This window comes from Aphis gossypii, chromosome 1 (assembly GCF_020184175.1).
Source record: "Aphis gossypii isolate Hap1 chromosome 1, ASM2018417v2, whole genome shotgun sequence".
Lineage (NCBI taxonomy): Eukaryota > Metazoa > Arthropoda > Insecta > Hemiptera > Aphididae > Aphis > Aphis gossypii.
The window spans coordinates 50,298,855-50,312,484 of record NC_065530.1 but is presented as its reverse complement, the minus strand read 5'-3'; the positions used below and the strand labels follow the sequence as shown (position 1 = coordinate 50,312,484).

General features: G+C 26.3%; 1 protein-coding gene across 13 annotated transcripts in view; it reads right to left on the bottom strand.

The window, feature by feature from the left end:
* Positions 1–11,019, bottom strand: part of LOC114121075 (maternal protein pumilio) — a 102,098-nt gene extending 91,079 nt beyond the window's left edge. For 5 of the 13 annotated variants that reach the window (XM_050197858.1, XM_050197865.1, XM_050197863.1 and 2 more), the window contains exons 1-5: positions 10,532–11,019; positions 8,126–8,223; positions 6,355–6,558; positions 6,144–6,248; positions 2,661–2,831 (exon numbers count right to left, since the gene is read on the bottom strand). In XM_050197858.1, coding sequence (XP_050053815.1) covers positions 2,661–2,831; positions 6,144–6,248; positions 6,355–6,558; positions 8,126–8,206 — 561 coding nt within the window. In that variant the 5' untranslated portion in view covers positions 8,207–8,223; positions 10,532–11,019. The remainder of the gene's footprint in view (positions 1–2,660; positions 2,832–6,143; positions 6,249–6,354; positions 6,559–8,125; positions 8,224–10,531) is intronic. The other 8 variants (XM_050197866.1, XM_050197868.1, XM_050197869.1 and 5 more) reach the window with 5 other exon arrangements.
* Between the last annotated feature and the right edge of the window lie 2,611 nt (positions 11,020–13,630).

Sequence of the window (13,630 nt, the reverse complement as noted above, 5' to 3'; positions counted from 1 at the left end):
AACCCACTAGCGCTCCTTGCGCACGCCGGCACAGCAGAATATTTTTTTTTTTTAATAATATAATGCCATACAATTATGTTATAATAATATTATTTATATTTGTAATCCTCTAAACGGGAGTTCAAAAGACTTGTGAGCGGTACGCTGACGACATCTAATCAGTAATCTACTAATCTCATTTGTCTTTGAAAATTGAATAATTATGTTTTGCTTCGTATGCGCGACAATAAACAAAACGAGTAAAACGACGATAATTATAAATAATACGACAACGGCGACGACAGTCGATAATAATATAGACTCAATAAAAAATCATTGTACGATCGTCAATTTGTACTTAAGGCTCTACCGTTGTCACTATTTTATTGTTGTTTACTTTCGATATTTTCATTGATATTTCTAGGAAAATATAACATTATGTAACTAATAACACAATTGTAAAAATAGCTACTTTAATATTATATAGCATATTATTATTATTATTATTATTATAGTCATAACTCATAACTGCAGAAGAAACCATTGCACCGGAACGCACGATGCGCGTGCGCGTTTGTTTCGGTACAACAGGTAGACATGACGACACGCGCGCGTCAGAGAACCGGGAGATACCCGGACACCGGAGGTACAGCGACGGCGCGTAGTCGTCATATTATCTGACGGGCGTATAGGACAATCGCAAAACGGAGAACTGACACCACGACACCAACACGTTGTTCACTCTGATCGTCGACATGTTTTCAACGCGATAAAAATCGACACAACATTACTGTGTAACGATGTCGGACCACGGTGACTTCTAATCGTCAACATTTTCTTCGATTTCGAATGTCGACGACAGAAAGCACACCGTTTTTCGCGTATAAAATTCCAACTATTCCTATGATAATGGGCCTTAATCGGCGGCACGCTGAATGCAAAATATGTAAAATTAACACATAATTCCACATTAATAATCACCCGGCACTATAGGTATATATTATAAATTTATAGTTGTATTCTTAAAATTATGTTAAAAGGATAACAAATTGCGCCTTATTCTGTTGCTAATTGCTATGGTAACCGTAAATAACTCAATGACGTCATTTGCGGTATAGTCACTTGGCTAATATATTATTGACAGTTATCTCCGTATGTCTGAATCGTCTGATAGTGTTATACCTATATATATATATATATATATATATATATATATATATATATGTATATGTATATGTATAATACTATGTACGAACAACGAATATAATATTATGATATAAATGAACTTGAGCTACTTTCAATTGTTTTAAAGTACACTTCAAAATAAAAATAATGCACACAGTTTGAATAATAAATAATAAAATAATGAATCAACATAAACATGTAACATAAACCAATCGCTTATTTAACATAATTAAGTTAAAAACCGATGGGTGTACTTCGTTTTCTTTTTTTTCAGAATAATAGAAATGAAATATTTTAATGCATTATTAAGCAATTTTTATATTGTAATGATGTAAGAATATAATTAATATGCTAAATGTGCAGATACTGCCTTAAGGAAAATAAATAATTTTTTTATTGTTAGATATTAAAAGATTTAATTCTAAATAAAATCGATTGTTTTTATCTGTTTTGAATCTTTTTAATTTAGGTTCTGACCGATAAATTTAATGTTTAAGAAATACAATAAACAAATTAATTCCCTATTTTTGTCGAATAAACATTTATGCTCATTATAATTAAATATATTAATTTTTATAGCGTAAGACGTAAGTAAACAAAAATTTTACAATACTAAAAGAAAATTAGATAAGATAAGAAACCAAACTCACATAAAATTTAGTCATTCCAAAATATTATACTTCGCAAATTACAAATCTTTCGTCCTACATTTCTAATCAAACACTACACCATGAGTCATGACCTAACAATCAAAACAATTGAGGAAGAATAAGATAAGATATTCTTTCTTAATTATTTAATTTAATTAACTTATAGCTAAGCAGGGCCGGATTAAGGATTTTGCCACCCATAAGCTAAAATAAATTTAACACCTAATTTACATAGGTAAAATTTGCTATTTCGTTTCGACCGTTAAAATTTGCCACCCTAGGCTTTAGCCTAAACAGCCTAAGCGATAATACGGGCCTGTAGCTAAGTATCATTAATGGATGGCTCCTGTATGCTACCAAATTGTTTATTGTTTTCATCTCACATGTACTGATTCGTGATTGTGCTAAATTGTATAGATTGTATATTAATTGTTTAATTGTAAAAATAAAAATCACATGCATCTTTTAATTATTGAGTAAAATAAAAGAGTATTTTAATATTTTTAACTAATATAAATTGGCTAAGATTTTATCAACTAAAATTAAATCAATAAGTAATAAAATTATAATAATAAAACCAATAAATAATTTTTAAGTTTTTAATAAAATATTGAAAATAAAATTATTTTTATTTAACTCCTCAAAAATCTTATGTTAAGTTTGTTTTGTTGAGGCTCCTTATAAAATGTTAAATATCTAATATCAGTAATATCATATGCCTAGATTGACAGTTTAAGAAATTGTTTTGACTTTTGAGAATAATTTTTTTGGTTAACTTATGTTAGCAAGGTAATCAAACTGATTGTTGAGTAAATATATTTCACTGAAAACAAATAAAATACTTACTTCTCCATTACGCATGTGTAAATCCATAGTATGTTGCTGTTGTGTGGACATAATTGCATGTGCTGAATTATGTGCCATCGATGAGTTTGCTAAATCTGCCATATGCTGCTGATATGGATGCAATCCTGGGGGTGCTCCATAAACATACTGTTCCGCACCACCTTCTCCAGACTAAAATATAATAAAGAAAGTATACTATGAGTTAAACAAAACTATAAAAACATCATTGATTTGAATTTCATGTCTAAGCATCTATTAAAATAATAAAAACTATTTAAAAACATAACCATGATGAATTAGTGGTACTCTATCGCTATGAAATGCCTTAAACAATTTAGACGTGCAACAATAATTTTAATAGATGACAACATAACATATGCATGCTAATATTTAAATAAAGCAAAACGTCTTTAGTTTTAACAATCAGAATTTTTAATAATATCCATTATAATGTGCTTCATCTACTTAAAATATTATTTATTTTGAAAGATATTTTAATAAAATTAAATAATAAGTATATTACTTAAGAACTCAAATAAAAATATAATAGGTTAAGACTTGCATAATATTTATATTAACTAAAATACCAAATATCTATACATCTATATTATAATGACTTGTTCTAAGCGAATTATCATCGCCTAGCCAGAACCGTTGAAGCCATTAGTAGGTATGTAGAACAGTAGTTTTGTTTTGTTATGTTGACACTAAAAAAAGGTTTTTTCGAAATTCAACCCCTACAGGGATTTTTTTAATGCATAAGAAATCCAGCTCTAAAATTATTATTATTTCTATAAAACATGTATTGAATTGTTCATGTTTAATATTATAATTTATAACTATTTTAAATGATTTATTATTTATTATCTACAAAACATATTTAGTATTACATATTAATTAGACATAGATAGAACTGTAATGTCCATTTATTAATAAGGGAGGAAGGAGTAGAATGTCGATCCTGGGCATATTATAACTAAATACACCACTAATGTATACCACACAATATCTGACACCTACCAAGCATTTGCTGAGTTATTCCCATGAAGTCATCGATGACAGCGATTTAACTTTGTCCTAATCAAAATTCATTTTTAATTAAATAATATCTACTGGAGTAGAAATTATCGAAATTGTATGAAAGAATCAGTTACAGTTTAGTTTGCGATTAACACACATGAATAATAATAATATAATTTATACATGATATACATTTTTCTTTTTTAACATTATAATAGCCAATAATTTCAATTAAATTATTTAGTCGGAGAAAAATACAATCATATTTTAAAAAGAAAAAGGACTCATGACATGAATACTTCTTTTCTTGTGGACACTATGGCTCTCAAATAAAACTTTATACTTGCAAAGCATGAGGAGAAGACTAAGCCGTGGAATGATGTATAAAGAAAAGTTGCCATGAACTCAGTCTACGCATAAAAGTAAAACTTTTTTCACATTCAATGATAATAACGGTAAAATGGCTCATCATTGTCATGAATTTTAAAACTTGCTTATTATTAGTGTCTATATATACCATGAAAATATTAATGAGGCATGGAACTATGGAAGCTATATATTATATGACTGGATGACTTAGTCATTGCATACTAGTTACTAATAAATACTTCTGAAAAGATAAGTAAAATGAGAAAAGTCATGACTATTTTAATACATATTAAAAGAAGTTCAACGGAGATAATTTATTAGATAATGAGATAAATGTAGAGATAGACAAGTTGAGAGATAAAGAAGAATCTAATTTTAGTAATTATACCAAAAAAACCTACTACTGAATGGGTGTTCAGTATATATTAAGACAAAAATAGTGTTATATGGAAGACACTTTGTTGTAGAAAAAAAGAGACAAAAATAATTCAAAATGAAATTTATATTACTACAAAATTAATACATTCAAATCTCTTGGATATGAGATTGATAGAGATAAAAGGGTATACACATATTTACATGTAACCATTCCTCTATCTTTGCTGCCATTATAATTAGAACATGGTGATGTCAGAAAAACGATAAAACTGTCAATTAAAATGTTTTGTTTTTTGAGACTTCAAATCATACTTCATATTATAATAAATAAAAAATATTTTTTTATACAGTTATTTTTTATAAATATATTAAGTTAAAAATGTAAAAATACAATAGAAATAAATTATTATGTTTAGAATTAGATAATAATGTTCTATTTATATGTTTATGTATAATAAAATGTTATACAAATAATATTTATATAATAAATTGTATTACCTACTATTAAATTACAATATCACTTTGTATTCATACTTTAATTAATAATAAAAAATATGATGTAAACCACATAGTTGTGTTTCCAAAAGTATTCTCAAAAACAAATTAAAATAACTCAGATTTTTTTAAAATTTAATATTTAACAAAAAATCTATAAAGAACAAATAAAAAAAAACTGTAAGGTGTAAATTGGGTTATAATTGTATGTAAATTTTTAGATTTTTAGTATAAACCAGGAGAATTTTATTAAGAACATAATTGGAGAGGTATTCTAAAATACTCCTTCTTAATCAATGTCAGTATTTGATATAGTTTCTATGATAATTAAAAACCAGTTATCTTTTGGTGACATATTTTATATTACAAATTAATATTAAAATATTACCATTTATTTTTTTTATTTTTATTTTTTTGTGTCATAAACTCAGAACACAAAAGTTGAGAAACACTGTTCTAAATTAAATTTATTATTATTATTATTATTATTATTAAATATACATCAGCAACAACAACCATTGGAGATATCAAAAAAATATAATGATAAATAAACTTATAAAATTCTCAACTATTTTTAAATATCTTAAACTGAAAACAGATAACAATAGAATAGTCATAAATGCAAAATGTGAGTTTTCAGGGAAAATACATTGATATTTATTGTAAATATTTTATGAAATGATTATTTTTTAGTTTTTAATAATTTACATGATTAGAAATTGGTAGATTATGTTACTAGTATTAAAATAAAAACAATTTTATGAGACAGAATCTAATTTACTGAACTATTATCATGAATTCATTGTCTATCATTATATATTAATTTAAACTAAAACACATTTAAAACATAGACATTTCACTAGAATAACATATTATACTTATTCAAATATTTAGGTACTTAAAACCTTCATAAATTAAGTTTTCAAAAAAAAAAAAAAATGACTATGTGCGATAAGTAAATTCTATTTTACTTATTTAAAAAAAAAAAAAAACTTAATACGAAAAATCTAATACATAACATCTCATACTAACAATAATTTAAAAACCTGATATAATTTATAAGCTATTAATACCCAATTAACAAAAAAAAAAAACTGTGTCCTATCTACGTGCATAAAATATTCTCGTTTTAAAATAGTTATGCAAATCATAAAATAATAAAACCTTTCTAAGTAAACAAAAATATATGAATAAAGCAACAGTTTTTTTTTTAATTCTCACTTTAACTAATATTGGTTGTAATTGATATTGTACATTTGGTACTTCAGATATCTGAGGTGGAGGTTGAGACATTTTCGCAGAGAAATATTTCCATTTCTCCTGCATCTTAAACATAAATAACAGTCAATCAAACCTCAAATCCTACTTTTTATCCTATATTATACTGTATTATATAAGTAACATCCATAGCAATTATAATAAATTAACTTACTTGCTCTAAAAAACAGTCCTCAGAGGTTGCTGGCCATCTAGGCTGAGGGAGTTTAGATGGTAATGGAGCAGATTGTAATCCATATTCTTGTGATTCACCTGATGCACAATCAAATACATAGTTGACAATTGGCTCTTCTTGTACTGTTTGTCGTAATACATTATCTCCACTTGGTTCACTTTCATTTAACTGTTGTTGATGCTCCTAATATAATTAAAAAATAAAATATTTAAGTAAAATATTATAAAACTAAAATTCTATTTATATTATGTAGACGCTGCTTATTAGGAACACGGATAATTGATGCAAATGCTTTATTGAAATAAAATGTCTATTGACGAACCAGCCGTTTATTAAAATATTGAAAATCAATTGGATTATTAATACAACACATTGGTTATTTGAAAAAATTAGGGCCAAGATACTACTATTATAATACTACTACAGTGCTAGATTATCTTATCTTTACTGTCGTTATATATCAATATTGAGTTCCACTTGTCTAATTAGTTTCATTTATTTTTTCTGTTCTTTAATATAAGTACAGTAACTACTAAATTCTTTACTATAGTTTAAGTTCAACTTTTGTGTACATAAAGGTAATTAATATTTTGATTTTCTAAAAATCTAATGATGTCTAAACATCGATATTCAAGTTCAAAACAGAAGTACGACTTATTTAAGTCATGAGATATACTTTCAAAAATTAGATTATATGATTTCACAGCTCAATTAAATGTTTCTCATTCCACATTGAATAGGATTTTGAAAAATCATTTGAAGATTAAATGCACAACATTAGAAACTGAAAGTAGTAATCGGAAAAGAAAAAGTTGTAAACAAAGCAAATAAAAAAAGCTTTGAGACACATTGTTTATATGAAAACATAGTTTTAAAGTTACTCAATGCAAAAAAAAAATAGACATTAAAAATAATTGATTCATTGACTCATTTCATCTTGGTCCAAGTGTTTAATAATAAAAAACATAAGCAGTTTCTACTGTATTTATTATACATTACATACATGGGCGCCGCGAGGGGGGTGCAAGGGGGTGCACGTGCACCCCCCTGGCTTTTCAAAAAAATAAAAAAATTGAATGGTATTATATAATATAATATTTATAATATCAAATAATAATAATATAAATTATTATTATTATATCATATATATAATAATTACTAATATTATATAATGTATATTAGAATTAGAAATCACCGTATACTATGCACAAATGCACCCCCCTGATAAAATTCCTGGTGGCGCCTATGATTACATAGTTAACAACATTGTTAACAATTTTGTAAAATATATTTGTTATACTTTGGACAAACTTAACAGTAGGGTTTAACTAATATTTTATAAAACTATGAATCATAAAAAAATTATAAAACTTTAACATGAAGAGATTCAAATCATCATCATTCATTAATCCACAAAGTAAATTTATAATCTGACTTTATAATAATTCATTGATTATGAACTAGAAATATTTTATAATATTTCAAAATAAAATAATATAAAAATTAGGTCAAAAAAATATGAACGTGGTTTTAAGATATGAATTAAAGACACAGCATTAATATGATTATTTCTCTTAGATTCTTATATGATATCATTTTTGGAAAATACTTGGAAAATACCTTCCAAATAATAAATAATAGCTAATAACTACCAATAATTATAAATTATAATGTACAAAAGGTATACTATTATAACATAAAAAACAAATAATTATGATTGTTTTGAATGTTTATAATAATATGTACTTACTTGCAAATGATTACCACTGTTATTCAACACTGTATTATTTGTGCTGGAAACAGGTACATTCCCTGCGCCTAACCACTTCATTTGAAATTGTAAGAAATCTAAAATTAAAAATAATATGTATTATTAAAACTATAATAGGTACTATCTATAATTATCTTATAAAAACCAAGTAAAAAGAATACCTAAATAAAATAAAGTTATAGTAATTATAATTTACTACAAAATATAAATAAAATTAATAAATTAAGGTATAACACTAACATGTTTTAATTAATTGAAACAGTTACCTATTGAATTTGTAGTATTTATTAATATTATATTGAGTATTTTTTAAGTACAACAAATCACAAAGGATATAATATATATAAATTATAAACAATTTCATAGTTAACTTTTTCATCCATTAAAAAATATAAAATTAACCAATTACCCAATTTGAATTATTTGTGTATGTAAAAATTGTCAACATATAATAATATTATATTAATACATAATATAATATATTATATGTTTACATAAGTTAGGGTTACATACCTATAAAGTGCAAATAATATGTCAAAACTATAGTAAAATCTTAAATTAAGAATCTAGTCTTTTTTTAGAAGTTTAAATTAATTATGTTGCAGGAACTGCTTTTGTTATACTTTCGCAATGCAAGTATCTAGTATCTATAGTAATATTAAGAAGCTAGCAATAAACTCAAAGAGATTAGGTTTTATAAAATTCTTATTTTGAAAAACCCTGTTAGTTTTTAACAAACTTACTTTGGGTTAATGCTCTCTTCAAATAGATAAGTTAATATAATATATAGTAATAATTAATAACGTATATATAATCCTATTGGTACCTATATTATGTAAATTGCCTTAAAAACATTATATTCAATATACAAATATATTATCTTCAAATATAATAAGGATCCCCAAGTCATCTTTTTTTATTCTATAGTGAGATGGAGTGAAAATTCTTTAGACCGATACCTAGATGCTACGTCAATGTAGATTTAAATTCACAATATATTCTACTATTAAGACAAGTACCTATAAATATGAATACTTAGGTATGTGAGAAAAATTTAAGCAACATGGATGTCAAAATATTATAATCTATATTTCATACACTCAATTCAAGTTTCCTAGATTTGTGATTATCAATTAACAATTAAGGCCTAGAACATTAACTTGAAGGTACCTATTTAATACTGCGATTAAATAATAATGAAATGATTATCAGCTTCATTCTGATAGGTAAATGATTTTTGTTAAAATTATTAAGACCTGATGGGCTCAACTAGGGATGTGCTAAGAAGTTTTTAGCATCACAAACATAAAATTAGTAGGTACCCTTAAAAATCCAAGACATCATTTTAAATTTTAGATTAATGATTGTAGAATGGTTTGATAATAATAATACTGTTTACCATAATTAACATTATCAATATTGAGATAGGGAAATACAATAAAAAAGAGGCTTTTCCTAACATTTATGACAAATAGGTGATAAAAAAAATAATTTTTACATAGTTTCAAGAATCCAAATATTCAAAAAAATCCTGTACTGCCATATTAATTACTAAAACAAAATTTAGATGATAAATTTAAACTAAGACTTTTAAGTAGGTACTGACAATTTTTATGCATTGGGTCATATAATCAAAAGCAAGAGATGGGAGTTATAAATGGTTAAATATCTCAGTCCCAGGTAGACCAAACATACTTCTTCAGTAAATAATACAATTTTAAATTTGGTAAGTCTAAATTACTTATAAATTAATCATTTTATTTATACAAAAATAACTTTCCTATCATTATACTTTTTTTGTTTAAGGTAAATTAAAGATTTCTAAAAATAATTATTATAAATTCTGCCTACTAATTAAACCATACAGTACAACTAGGTAGTGTTGAAATTTATATTAATTTCAATCACAAGAATTACAAAATTTGTATTATTTCAACAAAATTATAAAATCAAAAGAAAAATAACTTTACCAAGATGTTTTATTGAGATTAATGGTAAATTAAAATAATTATACAGTACTTATCATAAAAGCTCAAGTATGTGAAGTATAGTTTTATCAATTGAATCATTTTAAACCCACATTTCAATCTATTTGATAAAACCATTAAAATATTTGAAACAAAATAAAGAAACTTAAATATTTTAAATAAACAATTATGAATAAGTCTACAGCATTAGACACTAGCAGAATATAAAAATTATAACAAAACAATGAATTAATAATATCATAAAAACGTTCAATATCAGTATTCAACCATAGGAGCAGGTAGTTATAATCAAATCATAATATGATCAAAGTGTGTGCAATGAATGGTAAATATGAACAGATTTGAAAGAGTCAGTGGTAAAAAAAATTAAGCTAGCATCGGTACTTGGTGAACTCACTTGTAACAATAGCCGGCCGATGGTGAACGAAGAACCAATTGAACCGATGGAAAACGTTCAGCAATAACGAAGAGATGATTTGTTTACACTGCTATTAAACAACTGACGGTTTTTTAATTGCAATATTATTGGGTAATGGCTAATTGTTTTAATTTTATCTATTTTTATTATTGTTATTTATTATTATTATTGTTATTTATACAAAGTACCTCTGGAACGCACAGCCGGCACTCAGCATTCGCTTATACCACACACACAAACACACACATGCACGCACAGCACACTAAACGAACGAACAAACGGAACTTTACAAAATTATACAACACGAAATATCTGTACACCTATATAATATATACTATACACGTATATAATATATATTATGTATGGTAATTTTTTTTTAAATTTTTTTTTTAAAGTTATGATATAATATTTACAAATTACGCGGCCTCCGTCGGGAGGTTTTGTCCACCATTGAATTACATTAGACAAGGACGGTCGACATTGATAGTTCTCTATGGTGTTGGCTCTGTCGCACGCGCACACGACCGCCGTCTAATGTCTAGCCATCTCACTCTCACTCGTTAGCAGCGATGGGGTGTTCCGCGCTAGTGTGCGGTTCTCTCTGTCGCACGCTGCTGCTACCCCCCCGTCGTCGGTAACAGATAAAACGGTAGCTGCTACAGCTGCTGCGGCGGCGGCACTGTTCGGACGACCTGATAATGGTGCTGCGCGGCGGTGGCCTTGCCGAAGTGTTGTTGATACGGTGCGGTCGGCGAGGCGCCGGTGGGCGGTCACCTGGGCGCTTGTCACAATCACACGGGCCCGTCCATTGAACCGCACCGATGACAACAGTAACGCCATTGTTCCGACCATCGTTGATTGCCGTTTCTCCTCCACGCCGACCGCGCAAGTTGCACCATAATTCCGGACGCGCCACACCACCAGCACTGCGTCAACATTCGGCATTTCAGCCTTAAAATATACAAATAATAAATAATATGTGATCTAATTATATTCTATTCTGACCATTCTAAGGCGTCAGCTGACCGGCTATAAGGCATTACGACACTACAGTCTACAACCTATACGTTAGTTGTCAGTATACGTAAACGTTGTTGATTGTTTTGCTTATTTTTTACAGTTTTGACTCATTTACTATATTAGTGTCTAGTGAATATAGTCTGTGGTTCAATATAGACACCCAGTTTTTTTTATGACACGGCGGCAGTATAAAACTGCAATGTAGTATTTACGTAAAACGACAAATGCACATTTTATATTAGAAATTGGCCTATACATAAATGTATAATGTAATAATTACCTAAATACGTAGGTAATTATCGTTATAAATTGATCATCTCCAAGACTAATTGATTTTAAAATTAAATTGTTATGATTGTGATGGAAATAAATTGACCGATCACCGATGTGTATAATAAGAACTGTTGCTATATTTCGAGAGTTAGATCAGCAGTGTATCTAATGTATAATTGTTGATGATCATTTGAAATGGAAGCCTCACGTCGATACTGTAATAATGTGCTTACGAAAAATTTTTCACATGTTTAAACAACTACGAAATATCTTTGAAATACCATGTCTAAACACAGTACCTATAGGTATTATTTTACTTTGGTTTAATCCGTATTATTATATGGTATAATTGTATGAGGTTTAGCATATCAAAATGTATTAAAACCAATAAAACCTATAAAATATGTAACACACAGAATGCTCATTTAGGATAATGATGAAAAATTATAACATTAATAAAAATTATAACATCGCTAATGTATTCAAAAAACTAAAAATATTGAAGTTAAAAGAATAATATAATAAAACATCAATAATAATGAAAAAAAAAACATTAAAACAATAAAACCATTGATTATAAATACTATAATTAATTTATAATCAATGATAAAACGCATAATATCTGTAACACAAGGGATGAAGGGGTTTATTTGCTAATGAATAAACTAAATACAGTATTAATACACAATTATTATACATAATATTTAATACTTAATAAAAAATAGGTATTTCTATCTTAAATTAATTGTAAGTGCCTAATCTACATATGATTATTTGACCATTTAATGTTCTTTTTACTATATTATGTTACCTATAGGAACAGAGGTACTTTTGTATTGTTTTTTCATTTACTATTATATGTTATTATGTTACTATTGTGTTGTTTATTATTATTATTATGTCATTATAGTCTATTATTATTCGGTAATTCCTTGATTAATTAATTATTACATTATATTATATAGTATACGTCACTATATGAATTAACTTATGTCGTTCAAAATTAAAATAATGACAAAAATTCGTCAAATTCGTGAATATTTGTAAATTATTTTGTAGTTAAAATTTATAAAAATTTTGTAAAAGTAGCTAAGATTTGAAAATTTAATTTAAGATTTTCCATAAATTAAACTGATAAATTATAATAATTATATAAAAACTTAAATTTTGGAGTATTCAGGTCATTAAACATAATAAACCACCATTTTTACCACCCACTGAAAAATATATCCTAGATTCAGAATCGTTTATCGTATATAATGATACCTATCATTGGATTCAAATTTATTTATATATTTATCAATTATAGTGACTAAGTGACCTACTATAGTACTATATAGCAGAGCGTTACTCACTTGACCATTCCTTTTTTTTATTACTTTTTTTAGTATTATTTTTTCGAACAAGTTAAAATTATCATTCTTACATAAAAATGCACTTAATTATATTAAGAAGAGAAAAATTATTATTTATTATTTAACTATGTTTGTTTATTCAATTGTATTATATTATATTGAATAATAATAATTATTATAATTATAATATTTAAATATACGCGGTCATCAGGCTCTTATCATCAAGATAGTTATCACCAGGGCACAAATTTTTATTCAAATACATAATTTTATTGAATACAAATTTCTCAATTCTGATTTAAAATAACCACGTTTCATTTTACCCTAAAAATGAGACTTTTATTTTACATATTTTCACATATTTTGATGTACCTAAATAAATATTTTTAAATATTTCACCAAATTTACATATTTTGTAAATATTTCGTTT